The 16,612-nt window shown below is 50.4% G+C and overlaps 6 protein-coding genes across 6 annotated transcripts; 3 read left to right on the plus strand and 3 right to left on the minus strand.

Moving 5' to 3' along the window:
* Positions 1 to 153: 153 nt before the first annotated feature.
* SMAC4_12810 (uncharacterized protein) lies at positions 154 to 1,618 on the plus strand. The gene is made up of 5 exons (XM_024655974.2): positions 154 to 702; positions 770 to 851; positions 913 to 1,003; positions 1,096 to 1,331; positions 1,417 to 1,618. Exons 1-5 carry the CDS (start codon positions 370 to 372, stop codon positions 1,563 to 1,565), a joined length of 891 nt encoding a protein of 296 aa, XP_024511756.1. The 5' UTR covers positions 154 to 369; the 3' UTR covers positions 1,566 to 1,618.
* Positions 1,619 to 1,643: 25 nt separating this feature from the next.
* SMAC4_12809 (uncharacterized protein) lies at positions 1,644 to 2,152 on the minus strand. Its single transcript, XM_024655973.2, has 2 exons — positions 2,056 to 2,152; positions 1,644 to 1,986 (listed from the first exon to the last, which is right to left on the minus strand). The coding sequence occupies exon 2, from the start codon at positions 1,976 to 1,978 to the stop codon at positions 1,787 to 1,789; it is 192 nt and encodes a 63-aa protein (XP_024511755.1). The 5' UTR covers positions 1,979 to 1,986; positions 2,056 to 2,152; the 3' UTR covers positions 1,644 to 1,786.
* Positions 2,153 to 2,973: 821 nt separating this feature from the next.
* On the plus strand, positions 2,974 to 7,270 carry SMAC4_12808 (uncharacterized protein). The gene is made up of 7 exons (XM_024655972.2): positions 2,974 to 3,250; positions 3,306 to 3,609; positions 3,687 to 4,013; positions 4,148 to 4,334; positions 4,405 to 6,415; positions 6,489 to 6,680; positions 6,788 to 7,270. The coding sequence occupies exons 1-7, from the start codon at positions 3,165 to 3,167 to the stop codon at positions 7,026 to 7,028; spliced, it is 3,348 nt and encodes a 1,115-aa protein (XP_024511754.2). The 5' UTR covers positions 2,974 to 3,164; the 3' UTR covers positions 7,029 to 7,270.
* A 108-nt stretch (positions 7,271 to 7,378) lies between these two features.
* Positions 7,379 to 10,747, plus strand: SMAC4_08856 (uncharacterized protein). The gene is made up of 3 exons (XM_024655971.2): positions 7,379 to 8,366; positions 8,479 to 9,303; positions 9,386 to 10,747. The coding sequence occupies exons 1-3, from the start codon at positions 8,207 to 8,209 to the stop codon at positions 10,354 to 10,356; spliced, it is 1,956 nt and encodes a 651-aa protein (XP_024511753.1). The 5' UTR covers positions 7,379 to 8,206; the 3' UTR covers positions 10,357 to 10,747.
* Positions 10,748 to 11,023: 276 nt separating this feature from the next.
* On the minus strand, positions 11,024 to 11,887 carry SMAC4_13780 (uncharacterized protein; the record flags this gene model as incomplete). The annotated part of the gene is made up of 1 exon (XM_066091611.1): positions 11,024 to 11,887. One exon carries the CDS (start codon positions 11,885 to 11,887, stop codon positions 11,024 to 11,026), a length of 864 nt encoding a protein of 287 aa, XP_065947107.1.
* A 589-nt stretch (positions 11,888 to 12,476) lies between these two features.
* On the minus strand, positions 12,477 to 14,216 carry SMAC4_09640 (uncharacterized protein). Its single transcript, XM_066090992.1, has 2 exons — positions 13,579 to 14,216; positions 12,477 to 13,469 (listed from the first exon to the last, which is right to left on the minus strand). The coding sequence occupies exons 1-2, from the start codon at positions 13,627 to 13,629 to the stop codon at positions 12,546 to 12,548; spliced, it is 975 nt and encodes a 324-aa protein (XP_065947108.1). The 5' UTR covers positions 13,630 to 14,216; the 3' UTR covers positions 12,477 to 12,545.
* Between the last annotated feature and the right edge of the window lie 2,396 nt (positions 14,217 to 16,612).

Genomic DNA, 16,612 nt, shown 5'->3' on the forward strand with positions numbered 1-16,612 from the left:
TTCTGGAAGCTTTGGCCGGATTCTGTGCCGGGCCCGGGTGAGGCAGGATGCAGTTATCTCAGCGCTCAGACCACCCCTCGCTCATTCAAACGAGAACCCGGGCGCACAACGGACGAGCCGCAGGTCGCCCCTTGACCAAAAAAGAAAGTAGGTCTGATTAATAAGGATGCAGCGTCTTGAAATGGACTTGCACACCTAGTTCTACAATACGGTGACACTTCTCATTCTCAACTTCCATTCAACCGTACTTTCGTCCCTTGGTCGCACTTCCCTGCATTGAATGGGAAAACTGAAAGTCCAGCTTCAGCTTTGCCCGTTTCCCACGTCGTTGCCACAGACGTACCGAAACGTTGATGACTGAGTGATACGATGGCCGCCAGCCATATCGAAAGTCAATTAGGGTTTCTGAAGCGGAATCCTATCTACAACACCGTCAAACCCTACAGTCTCCGGTATGATCCTGAAGATGGAACGCCTCGCCAGAATATCGAGACCGATATGGTCCCGGTCACCATTAACGACGCGCGATCCCTTCGTCCGACGATTGAACAGCACGGTTTTGCCTTGACTTCCATTCCCACGGCCATGACTTATGATGACTTCTTCAATCAGGACAAGATCGACAGGGTATATGCGGCCGAGTTGCAATCTCATCTCAAGACGTTCTTCAACGTGCCCCATGTCAGGGTGATCGACTACGCCGTGAGCCTTCATTCAAATGCCTTCTTCAGCTTGTATGGCTTTATTCTCTAAAACAATTGAACCACAGGTGCGACGTCGGCATCCAGAGTTTCCAGTATCCACGGGCAGGCAATACGAGCACCAGCAGCCAGCCGCCCTTGTACATCTGGGTATGTAACGTTTCTGCGACATCCTCGGCGTCCTATACATGGTATCTAACAGGCATGTCAGACTTCTCTCATGAGGAGGCCGTCAATATGTTGGAGACACTCTATGGATGCAACGCCAGCCAGGTGTTGAAGCACCGCTGGCAGATCATCAAGTACGTTGCCCCCCAAATCCTACATCATGGCCAACTCCAGCCGTCTTCCTGCTAGCCCAAGGAAACACACCTCATAACAAGCTGCGTTACAGCGTTTGGCGGCCGCTCAAAGGTCCTCTGTATGACTGGCCTCTTGCGGTATGTGATGCGCAAACATTCACGCGGAGTCGCGATTCCCAGAGTGCCGACGCTGTGTACCCGGAATCGGTCTACGAAAATGTTTTGGTTCATCATCACCCATCTCAGCAGTGGTATTACTTCCCTGGGCTTCTAGAGACGGAGACGATGCTGTTTAAATGCACGGACTCGGACACGACAGCCAGTGGGCGTAAGTCTCGTTTTTTGCTACCGCTTTCTCTCCATCTACCCCATGTCCCACGCTGAGCAATTATCACACCGTTGCCGCCGATTAGCATCTCCCCATGCTGCCTTCCCTCTCCCACGGACAGCTGGGACCTCGAATTCCCCACGAGAGAGCATTGAGTCGAGAGCCTTTATTTTATGGGCGCCGTTGGAGCAGCTTCCACAAGAGGTTGGACCTTTGTATGGCAAGCGTGGCTGAAGTACTTACCCGCTGGCTGGATCATGCATTTATGAGTGTCAAGATGAATACCGTCTCCAGCGTGGAATCAGGTGTTGACGTTATTGTCTTTTTCAAATTTCCATTACTCAAAAGCCTAACAAAACACGGTGCACATCAACACTCTCCCCTCAGCTGTCCCTCAGTCCCGAATTTGCTCCATCATGCCAACATACATATATCCTACGAAACCATCCAGTCTCTCACTGAGCCTTGTCGGGGGTCATCTTGATGGCGACGCCACTAGTGAAGCCTCCCTGGACGATATGGTGACCCTTGTCGGTGCCATGGGTCGTACCTTTAGGCGGTTGCTTCTTGACACCCTGAGAGTTGCGAGCGATCCACCCTTCCTTCCAGGGCTGAGCCTTTCCGGATGATGGGGTGATGGAGGGCATGATATAAGCTGTGTGCAAGTTAACATATACTCATTGGATTTCCACGAGTACGCCATGCGGATGCAGATATCACTTACGAGTAGTGGTCTCGTGAGGTTTGATTGAGTTGACAATGGTTCCTTAGGGCGTTGACGCTGTTGGGAATCTTGCAGCTATGGTGTCGAAGGTTTTTGTTGCCAGAGCAGTGGACCAGTGTCGACTCGTAAGTCTGGCAGCTTTAAGTACTGCGGAAACGGAGATCAAAGCATCCATCATCTGACTCCCTGCCTACTTTTCCTGGGACTTGAATCTCAGCCAATCTGTCGAAATTCATTGCACACCAAGAATAAGGCATCTACACAGAGCCTTGTTGTCCCCAAAAAGCAGTTTTTTGCTGCAGGGAGCTCACACCCTCCATCATTGGGAAGGCTTTGAAACGTGGTGTGTAAGTACGCGGCCCGAGGGACATCTTCGCCAACCTTTTCAAAACACGCTATATCGACATGATTTTTGAACTGCAAAGAACCTACCTGAACTGCAAAGAACCCACCCGAACTGCGCACGCCCGCCTCTACCTGCATCGGCGACCCGCCGCCATTGGGCACTTGAACCTCAATGTGAGGATATCTCTGGTGTATTGAACTCGGAAGGGATTTGTCTCATGCATGCGTATGATTGATGAGTGATTGATATAAGGCAACCTGTGTCTGTGGTGGTAAATCTAATTTCATCCACTCGTTAGCTGAAGGCCGCCACACTGATGTGCTGAGTTAACAGTGAAAATGAGGTGACATTGACGGTACTTCGTGTCTACTTATCGACCAACATACGCCTTTCAAACACAAGTACCAGGCCAGTAGCCTTATGTAATGAAGACACCCACCTTCTACCTTTCAGGCTCGGAGACAAAGCTACCCCGCCACCACCATTTCCGAGACATGCAAAGTGTCAGCCTTCCATGCCTACCACACCGATCCCCGCCCTCTGTTATAGCAAAGTCCTACCCACCACGATGGGCGGATTTTACTCAAATTATTGCAACCTCTGATCAACAGGAGAAGCATTGCACTTCATACTATTTCTGTGTTTGAACCAGTCAGCTTCGGATGTACCTTGATGTGCAGATGCCCTTTACCTTTCACCTGTCGCAGGTGTCAGTGATACTAGAACTTCCCACGTCTGTTTCCGCGGTTGCTCTCCAATCCGAATGGCTCCCCCACGTCCACCAAGATCCCTCCATAGGATCTTACCTCCCAATCCGCCAGGGGTCGGAACACCTCCTTCAAGTCTGGAGTAAGCGTCTCGCGAACATCTTCAAACGTCACAAACTGACAGGAGCTTTCTGCAGCATTGTGATCGTACCTGCTCCTGGGATAGTGACCAAGGAGTGGGCCCATGGCTCTGCAGATATATCTAGCACCTGGCTTCAAAGTCTCGTTAATGACTTCGCTCAAGACTTCACCCCAGGGGCAACTATCTTTGAGCATCATTATGATGACGGTACCGAATCCTCCCTCGCGGAGCATCTTACTCGAGAAGGGACTGAATTCTTGAGGTCACTCCGGATTCACTGTGTAGAGACTGAGATGGGACTGAACAAGCGCCCTTTGGTTCTCATATGCCATGGGACTGGAGGGCTTGTGGTAAAGCGGGTAGGTCTTCGTGTCATACCATACCAGACGCTCAGTTTGAAACTCATCGTTTTCCAATACTGACCTTTTCCGGTCAGGCGCTCAACATTTGTTGCTCCGAACAGCCACATGAGTACCGTCCTGTTATTGACGTTCTCTCAGGTGCTGTGTTTCTTGGGGTTCCTCACATAATCAAAGATCGTGAAGCGGCCAAGAAAACAATAGACCTTCTATTGAAATGTAAAGAGATGGGCTCGACGAGGCAACATGCTGACGACGCTGGTGCTAAGTATTTGACTCAAATATGCGAAGGCTTTGAGCGTATCGGTCTCAAGATACCGGTTATCTCCGCATATGAGACCAAGAGTACGGCACCACCTAGAAGCTTCTTCCGCAGAATCTTCAGCAAGGTTTCCAACCAAGTAGTAAGTCATAACCCAATTTTTTAAAAAAAATAAAATTTTGAGAACATCTTTCTTTATTGCACCATTCGGTAACATTACATGCAACTTCTATGTCCTTTTTTTCTTGCCAACAATCTACTGACCTTTCCGAGTAGATTGTGCCCAGAACATGGGGGACACTCAGGTTGAGGTCTGCGAAAGAGGTCGAAATAGATAGCAGATCAAATCACACGGATGTGTGTAAAGTTCGCGCCGGGAGTGATCTTTACAAAGAGTGCCTCACACTTCTGCGAGAGATCATGCGAGAGGCTCCCGAAAGAATTGCAAAGGAAACAAAGCCAAGTAAGTACATTGAAGGCCCCAAGATGTATGGTCATCTTCACGGCAAAACAAATTACCAACACTGGTTTAGCCGATGCGCCCGCGTTGAGGGCCGAAACACTTCGCAGTGGAGGTGTTCAAGATGAAAGTTTGCAAGAGTTCCCAACTGGCATGGCGACCAATGGATCAACAGTCGGTTCGATCGATCTTGTCGCCTTTCCAAAAGCCCTAGACTATGAGGCCGTACCATGCCGAGACCCGAAGCTGCCATGCTTCTGGCTGGGAAACCACCAAAGAAACGACCAATTTTTTGGGCGACAGGACATCTTCACCATGATTGACGATGTTCTGCTCTTCGGCTACCAGGAAGATCAGGCAGCTGACCCGGTTCAGCCCCGCTCTTTTGCCATCTGTGGTATGGGTGGAATGGGCAAGACTGAGCTAGCGGTGGAATACGCATACTCACGGAAAGACAAATTCCAAGCGATCTTTTGGCTTAGTGCTGACGAAGCAAGTATTCTAGCCTCTAATTTTGCCCAAATCGCAAAGAAGCTCGGGTTGGAAGATGAGAACGACGAGTCAGACTTGGCAGCCAGCAGAGAGGTTGTCATGGATTGGCTGGCTCGACCTCTGAAAAAGATGCCAGGGCCGGAAACGCCAGCCAATCTCGCCACTTGGTTAATCATCTTTGACAACGTCGACGACATTCATGTCATTTCCGAGTTTTGGCCCAAGTTCGGACGGGGCTCGGTCCTTGTCACAAGCCGCGACCCCCTCGCAAAGCACAGCTGGTACGTGGAAAGCCCAGCTGGTATCGACTTAGCCCCATTCTCCAAGAACGAAACAGAGGCTTTGCTGCAGCGCTTGACGAATGTCAAAGCCAACACAGCGTCTCCGAGGGAGTCGGAAGCCCTTTCCACCATGGCACAGAAGCTTGACGGATTTCCTATGGCTATCAGTCAAATGTCCGGTGTCTTCCGACGCTTGCGGCTTGTATCGTATAGTGGGTTCTTGGATTTGTTCAATGAGGAAGGCATCCATGCACTCTTCCAATGGCAAGCTGAATCTTCCAAAGACCAGCAGAAAGGACAATCGCTTGCAACGTACTGGGCTCTGGACACACTTCCGAAAGAATCGATGGCGCTCCTGCGTGTTATATCGCTTTTGGACCCAGATGACATCCCCGAAGATCTGCTGATTGACAGAAAGAAGGTCGTCAAACTCGAGGGCTATCCCACTTCCCGTGGAGAATACCACAATGCGAAGGCCGAACTCCTTGCCTCTTCATTGATGAACCAGCATACCGAAACGTACAAACTTCGGTTGCATCGGTTGGTTCAGGACGCAACAAGGAGAACCATGAAACCAGATGAGTTAATCTCCGCGTTCGAAGCGGCGAGTAATCTGGTTCTCGAAGCATGGCCGTTCCAGTCGATGATCAATCACCACTCGGTAGAAAGATTTGGAAAATGCGAGGCCTTATTCCCCAGTGTGCTCCGTCTAAAGAATAGGATCGAACTTCAAGTCAAAGAATATCCTGGTTTTCCCCTGGATATTCGACTGGCGCAACTTTTCAACGATACAGGGTGGTATCGGTTTGAGCGTGGAATGATGGAGGAGACCGAACCATTTTGCCAATTTGCGCTCGAGATTGCAGCGCGACTAGAAGCCAAACTCGGCGCTGCAGCAGTAGCAGAGTCCATTCGTGAAAGTCATATGTGCCTGGGTATTGTCCTCACCGAGCTGAATGAGCATGATCGGAGTTTGTTCCACAAGAAGAAATGGCTGAACATGCTGGAGGAAAGAAAGACCGAAGCTGGTCAGGACATTGCAAACTATGAACTCGGTTATGCATACAACGAGATTGGCGTCGCGTACGGCAACGCTAACCAGCTTGAGGAGGCCGTAAAGGCGTTCCAGCGTTCCACGGAGATCTTCAAGGGTCTTGCGGACTACAAGAACACCATGCTGGGGTGGCCGCAACCAAATCTTGGGTTCATCTACTGGATGCAGGGAAAGCTTCAAGAGGCCGAGAGTACCTTGGTCGAGATTCAAGGCATCCACACTGCAGCTTGGGGGGTCGATGACACAGTGTCTTTCAAGTAAGAATTGGTCTTGTCCTTGTGAAGATACTCGAATATCGAATTTTGTCACTGACATCCTTACTTCTTACAGAACAGGAAAGATTCTCTACGCAATTGGCAATGTCTTATGGGCACAGGGCAGGTTTGACGAAAGCTTCAGCTACCATCTTCGATGCCTCAAGCAGTACAAAACGACCGTCGGCACCAACCATCACAGAGTCGGCGACACATATCATCGCCTGGCGTTCTATTACATTCACAAAGGCATCTATACCGAAGCAGAGTGAGTAAGCTCCACGATTGTTCTCGTCAGCACTTTGCAGATAGATACAGCTGAACCACCCAATTCCCCTCGTCGACGACCTCCCATTGACTAGTTGATTCATTTAGGACATCCCTGAACCTTGCGTTGATTATCTTCAACTCTCGTACGTATCTCAAAAATGAACGAGCGAGAACGACGTATAAAAAAGGGGAACTGTTAAAGTTGATGAAAAAAGAAGAAGAGGCAAACGCCCTTCTGGAGGAAGCATACCAGTTGAGGAGACATCTTGTCCCAGGGGACCAGCGGCCAAGAGAGGATGTAAGGGAGGCTGATTTCGACCTCCTCGTGCCATACTGGTCTCGCTAGTCCAAGGTATCCATGGAGAAAAGGTTTTAGTTGTAGCTTTCATCTCAAGCGTCTCGGATGGTGAAATGCTTATTAGAACGATCTAATATTCTGCGAAATCCGGTCGTAACTTTCGCGTAACACACCTGGTACCAAATTAAGGTAGTCACCGCAGCAATTGTCGAATTGTGGTGGGCTTCCGAAGACCCGAAGTAGTCTGGTATTTTGAGACTACATGTGGCACGGGACCCTCGGTTCACTTACCAGCCGTGGGTCTCGCAGACGGCTCGATGAGAGTTTCCGACCGCTCTGCTTGGCTCGTTAAACCTACCCGCCCAGAGCCTGAGGACTGCATGCATATTCAGACTGGAGTTCTAGTCATGGCGTGTACCGTTCGGGACCCAATAAGAGCAGCAGTCTTTTGCTGTGTTTGGTATGTAAAACTCCTGGCCTGAATGCCCGCGCTGTCGATGATAGAAAGTAGCCGTCATCTGGCCCGTGAAGAGAAAAGCATTCGGGCCTCAGCACGGAGTGACCTGTCGCCGCAATAGGTGTGCCTGCACTGCATCGGGTCTCTGGGCTCGTCGGCTGGTCATTCCAGCTGGGCTGCCTATCGTAGGTACAGGCACATCGAGTTCTAGACCTACAGGCAGGTTTTCGCGGCGCTTACGCACTTCACCCTCCCGATTGCGTAAAGGGATAGGTAAGCGTGGACAAGTGTCCTGCCCAAAGAGGGGTTCCAGCATTCAGCTCAACTGACGTGGGCGGATATCTGGCGCTCAATCTCTATGTCAGCCTGCCAGTGCGATGCATGAGCGTCGTTTTCTCCGAAAAGAGCATAAGCCTGATGAGCGCCAAGAGGATCGCGGAAACTAATGGGCTTGGTGAAGCCCTGAAATACTTTTGCCCAGTTACTATATTCATTAATCCGTCTCAGTGTTGTACAAATGTGGCCTGTCACTTGAAAGTTGACGGGGAGATATGTACATCTTGCGGTCAGGCTCTGAACACATTTGCCCTCTGTCCGGCTGAATGTTACACCCGCGCACTCGAGGCAAGTACTACCGGACTCGCAATTCTCGGGTATGAAACAGAGATGAGTTCCCCTTTCCTGTTTTAAATCACTCTTGTTGTTAATCCATCATCGGTTTGAAGACATCACCACTTGTATCGCGAGCCTTCCAATCTCCATCAGCAGAATGTCAGGCAACGATCCCAGCATCCCATTAGCATCAATACCTCCCCAACGATCGCTTTCAATCCAGCGACCCACGAGGGGCCGTGCAACCTTAGCACCTGGCCTCATTACTCCGTCACGAGGGACGTCGGCTACAAGGACGGTTGATGAACGAAGCGAACGTAAGCAATCCATGATGATTGTTACGGCTACGCCTTGAGTTAAAGGCGGGCGATAGCCCAGGATCCTGGATCAAACAATATGGAAGCTGACTATTATCCGGCGTTTATTTAGTGAAACCAGCCCATTACGCGTCGGCTGTGCGGGAGTACGCACATCTGCCGAACTGCATTGGTGATAATTATATATGGCTGGCAAGGTTCCTTAAATCAGACGAAACCGCGTCGACTCATGTCTCCCCCAACCCACCAGGAGACAGGTCTCCTAACCCAGCTCCTTTGGTTGTACAATATCTCCTCGGCTGCAACGACGATCCGTCTTCCCCTCAGCATAACCCGACCCGAAACTTGTCGACCACCAGTATACAGCCCCTAGGGCCTGGAGAACCAACTCCAGCTACTGAGAGAACCTCTGCAGACGAAAGACGCAATCGCCATGAGGTTAAACCGTCTATCCCCTTCAACACTCCAGCCGAGTTCTTTTCGAGGGGCACCGGCGAAGGTTTCAACGGAGCCCAGAGCAGCGTAGTCTTCCTCTGCGGTTACCTGCCAGGGGCCTGGATCAACCACGTGGGCGCTCGGTACATCATCGATCCCGAATTTTTCTGTCGTCATCTGGACTTTCGCAGTCCTGATGAAACCCCAAAGAACTTCTCAATACCAGCACTGCCGTCGTGTTCATCATTTCTAATAGAGCTCCCTGTCATGACGATAGGCATTGACAAGACCAACAAAGGATTCTATGGGAAGACAATCGAAATCACAAGAAGAGAGGCTGAAGCCGCGCTCGACACACACAGGCATCGCTTGGCTATAAGTGACATGGCCGATGGCGAGTCACTGATTCGAGACTTCTATGTGTTTGACGACACACACTTTGCTGTGGAGCAACGTATCTCAATCTGCATGGAAAAATCCAAAGATGAGAGGAGTTTCCAACGTAAGATAATATGCCCGATACCCAAGTTTATGCGAGACGCGGCTGTAGCTAGGCGAAATTAAACTCACTCTGACTCCCGCAGTGCTAGTCTGGCTTGACTCAACTGAAAGACTTCACGATTCCGGGGACTCGACTTCCCCAAGTTCATCATCTCCTAGCTCCCTTAGCTCGCCTTCGCTCCGCTCGTCATTCCCCGGCTTCCATCAAAAGACTCAAACGTATCCATGGGTAATCAAGCAACCCAGCTCTGATAACCGCTACCTTCCCGTCATTCTCCATAAGCACAAAATCGCCCTTAAGGCACATCTCCTCAGCCAAGGAATCTTGAGCCCATCCGCACGTTCTGCGGCACACCTCCCGAACGACTATGGTCGCTCCCTTCACGCGGCAATTATGTCCCAAGACGCCTTCTACTGTCTCACAGAAATCTTCAACTTTGCTTCTTCCTCTCAGATGGAATTTCTCAATCTTATCGACCTCAAGCTCGACCTGTACACCTCCCTGCCACCTGAGAAGGACTTTGAGGTCCTCCCCAATCTAAAATACAGCAAGAAGATTCTGTACCGCTACATCCAGAAGACAGAGAGGGTGCTCGAAAGCATCCGCAACGCCACCAACAAGGAATCCCGCTGGCCCCGCCCGATAGACCAGACCGAGAAGGCCAGGGTCACGGCGCAGAACATTGAGCGCGACTTTGAGCATCTGCTAAAGCGGGCACAAACGCTCCATAGCCGCACTACGGAGGCTATTGCTGTCCTGATGTCAAGCATTTCCATCTTCGAGTCGCAGAAGGCAATCCAGCAGGCGGAGGACATGGCGAGACTTACGTCCTTGGCGTTTCTTTTCGTGCCGCTTTCTTTTGCTACAAGCTTATTTGGCATGAACTTCAAAGAGCTTGATGACAAAAAATTGTCGATCTGGTTGTGGGGACTGGTATCGGCAATATCTCTTTTAATAGCGATCCTGGCTTATTGCCTCTTTCCTTATGTGGAGCGACTAAGAAACAGAGTTAAGGTCCTAGTGGTGAGGTGGTGGAAGTCTATCGTTGCTTAATCTCTCGTTGCTTAGAAGATGGCAGATTTTTACATGATGAACATGAAGGATGCCTTAGGGGTTATGTTCGAACAAATGCGGTTTTGATTAGGACGTCACTTTCTCCGTTTTCCGTTTGTACGGGAACATTCAAGGTCAAAAATGCACAGTTAATTGTATGCCAGGTATTCCCGTGTAATGATAAGGCCTGGGCTATTACCTCAAGGTACTGTCTCAGTCACAACAAGTCGGCCAGCAACTTTCGAACAACTCGGTTTTCTGGAGTTCCATCGAGCAACCAAAATCAGTTCTGCCACTCTGTCACGGAAACAATACCTCTTCTTCGCGTCTGAAAAGAAATACCCTTTGACTTGTCTCAGAAAATCTTATCCTTCAGTCCCTCCAGTGCCGCATAGAAACCAACAAGTTTTAACGTCTACTTTCGCCTCCCGTAGGGCATGAGACGTGCCGCACCGGTGAGTCTAGCATACAAAATTAAAAGCAGTGCCCTAATTGTCCACCAAAACCATTAATCCGAGGGCAAACCGAGGCCTATTGCCAGTGTAAATCATGTGTTGCCCATGGCGTAAACGCGGCCCAACACTTGTAATCGAATCGCCCAGTGGGCGAGCCGCCAGTATATGACGGAACCTGTAGCACAAAGGAAAAGATAAAAGAAATGACAAAATCACTCCTCTCCACTCTCATTCCCGCTCTCCTCCTCCCGCAAGGCCTCCTCCCGTCTCCTTGCACGGTGAACCAGCCTGTCCAAGTCCACCGTAACCCTCTCAATATCGTGGCCATGGCCTACCTCCACCCCTCTACTCCGTAAGAACCCCGTAAGGTTGTCAGCGGCGCCACCGCCGTCAGTGTGCTGTTGCCAGAGGGTCTGGCGCCATGCCTTTCTCGTGCAAGTCCACGAAAAGAAGTGCGAGGTCTGGATCCTAGCGATGAAGCGCTGCCAGTAAACTCCAATAGCAAGGGAGAGATTCTCCCGCGTAGCCGCTTCGCCCGTGACCGGGGAAACTGCATATGCCTTCCTGCAGAAAAAGGGATGGAAGGGATTCTTCCAGCTTCCACAGAAGCATGTCAGCAGGGCGTCCTCGTGCTCGAAGCGCTCGTGGTAGTCCTTGAAATCCCCGTGGCCAGACCTGGCCGAACCGGGGTCTAAGGCGTGAAGGCCAGCTTTCAGAACAGCCAAGACGTTATCGTACATGCAATTGCGAATAGAACGATAAAGCCAAAGGTGCGAGTATTGGTTCCATGCCTCCATAGCGCCGAATTCCACCAGCTTTGCAATAACGGCAGTATTGTGCGGTTTCGTTAAGGCTGTATTTATAAGAAGGCTCTGGTCGGATTTAACAGGGAGGTTCTGCTTTTCAGCAGCCTCTGCTGAGTAACGGTTAATACCGTGGAGATGGACGCTGGCTCCATGTTCCAGAAAAAGCTTGGCGACTTGAAGACTTCCGTGACAGACTGCCGTATGTAATGGTAGGGCAACATAATCTTGATCTGCGTAGTATGTCTCATCTACCCAGTGACATGAGCACATATTGAGTGCCCAATTGGCCAGCCCGGTGTTGTGAAGAGTCGCACCTCTCTGAAGGAGGTATCCAGCCGCTTCGAGGTTGTTTGTTAAGGCGGCAAAGTGAAGTGGCGAACCATTTGCGTTCTTACTCGCCGCTTTCGCCAACGACCATTCAGGTATATGAAAGCAAGATAACCAATCGGGGGTGTTGATATCTGCGCCAGCCTCCACAGCCTTCTTGACAACTTGGAGTTGCTTTGTGACCACACCCTTTGGTAAACAGTCAGCAAGACTGCAAGATTGTTCTTGAATGCTTGTTGAGGGAGAGTAAATAGTTGCAAATTGCCAGGTTACTGGTGGGCGTGATATTAACGTTGAGGATGTTATTGGTTATTTCGACAGGAAGAATGTATATAAAGGACTTAATAGTAATAATACTAGAGTAGTATTGAATGTTGTGGGCATTGAAAACAGAATTTTCCTCAGGGTAATGGGAAGCTTAGACTTATTTATATATTTGGTATAAGACGGAAGCCAAAACGCGTCCCGGACCAGGAATCTAGGCATCCACTTAGCGCGCGGGTTAGGCGGACAGAGGTGAATACATTTGCTCCCCCTCTTTTCAAGTCTGGATTATTTGGCGAACTTGCCCACGGTCGCAAATTTAAGACGTAACCAAGATTTACAAAAAGTCCCAACCAACACTTTTCTGAACAACGCCTTCCACGCTTCGGTGTACGCGTATAACATCGAATATAATTGAAGGCATTGGCGCTTCAATAACACATCTTCCCTTACCTCCCTGCCATTCACAACCGATCATCAACAACGGAAGCGACAAACCCCGCCTCAAATCAAGTAGCACATACAATCTCACATACGACTTTGCCTTCGAATTTCTGATGAGGACTTGATGGGCGATGTTTTCGACGACGATGTGCGCAGCGTTTCCAGCACCGGCAGCTCGCCCATGCACTCTCCTCCCAAGGCTCCTTTCATGACTGAGGCCGAGATCCTCGAGATGCAACGCGAGCATGCCGCTTACCAGCGCGAGATGATCAGCCTCCTCGTCAGGGAAAAGGAGAGGCGCAAGGCCCAGGCCAAGCGTCAACGCAGTGCCGGCAAGGCTTCTTCCAAGAAGAGCACCAAGAGCGATGCAGCCTGTGCCGTTGGCATTTGAGCTGCCTAACTGACCCTCTACGGTTGTTGTTGTTGTTGTTGTTATTTCTCCCTCCTTGATCCCCAACTCCTCAAGCCCAAAGAACCGCTCGCCGGCCAACGCCTTCCAGTCAGTAAACTCATCGTTCCACGCCATCTGATCAGCGATCTCAACCCCCCACTCCCCCCAGAGCTTGATGAACTGCTCACGGTCAATCTTGCTGAGCGCAATCCTCTTCTCAGGGAACAGCTTCTCGATGGCCGCGTACCCCTCGGCCCAGGTCAAGTAATCCGTGGCCAGAACAGCAATCTTTCCATACGCCTTGGAACCGCTGTTGATGATAGCTTCCACCACAACACCGACATTATGCTCCAGGTCGCCGGCATATGGAATCAAGGTATCGGGACTACCGGGGAGTGGAACAGTATACCCGCCTTGCGAACCGGGCTACAACGCAACATCATTTTCATGTCAGCACATCCAGTCCTCTCCGCAAACATCGCCCCTTGTTTCAATCGGAACAGGACAAAAAATGGAAAGAGAAAAATAGACTCACCACCTCAATAGGCTTCAAAATCGGCAACAACGCCAAATTGCTCGTATACATGCCACTCCAAAACTCCGTCGTCACTTCCCACAACTCCGGCAACTCCTTCCTAATCCACCCCGCGGCCCTAGCCTTGTAATCAAAATGCGGCACCTCAATCGTTCCCCCACTGCTTCTCTCCGCTGACGGCAACGTGCTGATAACAAAGTGCTTTAGACCCTCGACCTTACTCGCAGCTGTCGCGATGTTCTTGTATTGTTGCAACTCATCCTTGCCGGCCCAGGGTGGGGAAGGAGGGCCAGTAGGCGGTTACGGCGAAGATGGCGTAGGCGTTTGTGAAGGCGGGACCGAGAGTAGAAGGATCGCTGACGTCGGCGGATACGACTTCGACGCCCTTGGAGGAGAGGGATTGGGAGGTGGGACTGGTGGGGGAGCGGGTGAGGGCGCGGATGCGGAAGGACGGGTTTTGGAGAAAGCGAGAGACGACGGAACCGCCTTGGGAGCCGGTGGCCCCGATTACGACGATTATTTTGGGGGTGGACATCGTATTGAAGTGATAGGTTAGGATGCTGTTGAATGGTTGAGTCAGGTTGGTAACGATAGCAAACTGGACTGTGGAAGGGTGAATCTGGTGGGTTGCTTGATGTTTGTCGTGATGGAAGATTCGGGTTCAATGATCTTTATACTCAAGATCCTTTCCCGTTCACGATGGTGCCATTTGATTCAATGTCGAAGCGTGTGTAAGCGGTGGTACAGAGATGCCGACTTTTCGGCGTCGGGAAGGTGCGGATGCAGTAAGCAACCGGAAGGGAAGAATCGACCATCCTGCACCTCACGGTCAGATTATTTGTAAGCGCAAATGACTAACACCAGCTTCTCAAAGTCCGAAGCAACCATTCTCGGATTCTTGGGATACAAGCCTCAAACGTAAGCGGAAGTTGACGATGGTCCAACAGTATGTGTAGCGAGCTTTTCTTGTGTTCGGAGTCGTTGCAGCGGCGTCTCTGATAAAGTTACACACGAATCCGGGGATATCGGTAATGAAATATCGGTTCGAAATTCACGTGTTGATGTAGATGGTGTTGGTGAAGGAGCCTTTTTGGCCAGTGTGTTACGATCCACTAGGAGACCACTTATGTAAGCAGCTAGGTAGACCAACCAGGGCCGCGCCGGGGGTAACGGCGCCGCGGCCACGGTAAGGCGCCGAAGGGCTGGGATAGAACAATAGAGTAACGGAGTAGTAGCCGAAAGGTACTGGTAGATTGTGATAGCTATTGCTTGCTGAAGAGCCCAGTATTCAGAAGGCCTGGGAGGCCTTCTTTATATACTGGTCCTTCAGTATGCGCCGTTGCGCCGGGTGAAGCTATCCCCGGCCACTCGGCCACCTGCGCCGTGAGCCGGGCCGCCGTAGGTTACGGCGCCCGGCGCCCGGCGTGGCTCTGATTGGTCTAATCTATCCCCTTTGTTCTGCTTAAATAAGTGGTCCCTTATTGGATCGTAACATAATACTCCTGTGCTTGTAACGGTTCGTCACACAGTGACCATTTTCTGGCGCCGCGTTCTCCTCGAGCTCCTGGTGTAAATACTTGTCCGTGATTACTCGGCAGCAATGCACGACAGAATGTCTGGAAAGCAGGATGAGAAACACCAGGTTTCCTATTTTTTCCTCTGCTGAAGACCTGTTGCTAAACCAAGTCTACTCTACAACCACCTGAGAAAATCCCATCTTTGTGTTCCAGCCACAATAGTTAACGTCAAATCTGCCCTGAAGCCCAGAGTATCCAAAGAGATGTGCCTTCGCATCTCCGCCACGCCGGGACATGTTACCACTGTCGCCCAAGAACCCACTGGCTGACATTGACGGAGATCAGCTGAACTAGCCAGCCCTTGTGCCTCAGTATCAAGGCAAGCTTTCGAGGTAATTAACCACCTCAAGGGTAAGTGCTTTGTAGATCTCTTGCCTCTTTGCTGCGATTTCCTGATTGAACGTCTTGAGGACCGCAGCTAGGTTGTCTTTGTCGTATGGGACTGTCATCATAACCTGAAAAACGGAGAGTGATTCTGAAAGATAATCGGTTAGCAAATGCTGCGCAGTACACGTGTGGGATTCTATGCATGCTGATGTTGTTTGGGTCAGGTAAAGGAGATAGAGTTAGAGGAAGGGGGAAATTACTATCGATGATAAACTGTTTCATTTCCTCCAGCTTCTTTCCAAGTTCCTCGCCGTCCAACCCGCGGGTACGAACGCTAATAGGCAGACCGGAGAACTTTTCTCTCTCCAGTTCCAGCTGGCTGCGCCCTTCGGTGAGTGCCGAGTGCAGATCCTTGTTGCTTTTGTCTAGAAGGCCAATTATCAAATCGAATTGGCTCTGGGATTTTGCGCGAGGTTCGCAGATTGAAAGCGACCTTGGCCTCGTCCACAGCAGTACTGGCTGTTGTGATAGTTGGTTCTCGGAAAGTGTTCTTGGCGAGTTTCGAAGTGCTGCTTGATGAACTTGTCTTTGCCCGTAGAGTGTTGTGGATCCGTGTGTTAAGGGTGTAATGAAGTGAATACCTGAGAAGCATGGAAACGGATAGAATACCGATCTTTATAAACGATTCCTGTGAGCTATTTGATATCCCAGTATTGGTTGAAGACGTCGTTGATGTCAAGGCCGTGATTGAGCTCAAAGGCCTGAGCGGGAACGAGATGTCGGTGTTGGCACGGCACGAGAATAGTAGTTTACAATCCACACGGGTTGTTAATGATATCTGGTCCATCACAAGTGATTCTCGGCTCGTTGGATCAACGCATCCTTTGAGTTTCTCGAGGGATGAGCCACACCTGGTAAATGTGCCGGGTTAACAACAATCCACTTGATCTATTTTTTCATCCGGGGAACCTACACATCATTGCATGTCAAGCGAGTAGCCTCGCTAGTGGAGGGTGGTTGCTTGATCGCAATCCACCTACATCGCTGGATCCATTATAAATGACGGGAGGTAGCCCTTCGAGTCCTCATACAGTAAGCACTCTGCAGTTCAGAGCCTGCGTTTGGTGTTT

Source organism: Sordaria macrospora, chromosome 5 (assembly GCF_033870435.1).
Source record: "Sordaria macrospora chromosome 5, complete sequence".
NCBI classification, from domain to species: Eukaryota; Fungi; Ascomycota; class Sordariomycetes; order Sordariales; family Sordariaceae; genus Sordaria; species Sordaria macrospora.

What these genes read in the sequence shown, in the direction of transcription:
- SMAC4_12810 (XM_024655974.2), top strand. Translation starts at nt 370, where the DNA reads ATGGCCGCCAGCCATATCGAAAGTCAATTAGGGTTTCTGAAGCGGAAT. An exon ending in TCAGGGTGATCGACTACGCC is followed by an intron (nt 703 to 769) that starts GTGAGCCTTCAT and finishes ATTGAACCACAG; the next exon opens with GTGCGACGTCGGCATCCAGA. An exon ending in GGACACGACAGCCAGTGGGC is followed by an intron (nt 1,332 to 1,416) that starts GTAAGTCTCGTT and finishes GCCGCCGATTAG; the next exon opens with CATCTCCCCATGCTGCCTTC.
- SMAC4_12809 (XM_024655973.2), bottom strand. Translation starts at nt 1,978, where the DNA reads ATGCCCTCCATCACCCCATCATCCGGAAAGGCTCAGCCCTGGAAGGAA.
- SMAC4_12808 (XM_024655972.2), top strand. Translation starts at nt 3,165, where the DNA reads ATGGCTCCCCCACGTCCACCAAGATCCCTCCATAGGATCTTACCTCCC. An exon ending in TGCAAAGGAAACAAAGCCAA is followed by an intron (nt 4,335 to 4,404) that starts GTAAGTACATTG and finishes ACACTGGTTTAG; the next exon opens with CCGATGCGCCCGCGTTGAGG. An exon ending in GGCATCTATACCGAAGCAGA is followed by an intron (nt 6,681 to 6,787) that starts GTGAGTAAGCTC and finishes TGATTCATTTAG; the next exon opens with GACATCCCTGAACCTTGCGT.
- SMAC4_08856 (XM_024655971.2), top strand. Translation starts at nt 8,207, where the DNA reads ATGTCAGGCAACGATCCCAGCATCCCATTAGCATCAATACCTCCCCAA. An exon ending in GGTTGATGAACGAAGCGAAC is followed by an intron (nt 8,367 to 8,478) that starts GTAAGCAATCCA and finishes GCGTTTATTTAG; the next exon opens with TGAAACCAGCCCATTACGCG. An exon ending in AGATGAGAGGAGTTTCCAAC is followed by an intron (nt 9,304 to 9,385) that starts GTAAGATAATAT and finishes TGACTCCCGCAG; the next exon opens with TGCTAGTCTGGCTTGACTCA.
- SMAC4_09640 (XM_066090992.1), bottom strand. Translation starts at nt 13,629, where the DNA reads ATGTATACGAGCAATTTGGCGTTGTTGCCGATTTTGAAGCCTATTGAG. An exon ending in TTTTGAAGCCTATTGAGGTG is followed by an intron (nt 13,470 to 13,578) that starts GTGAGTCTATTT and finishes GTTGCGTTGTAG; the next exon opens with CCCGGTTCGCAAGGCGGGTA.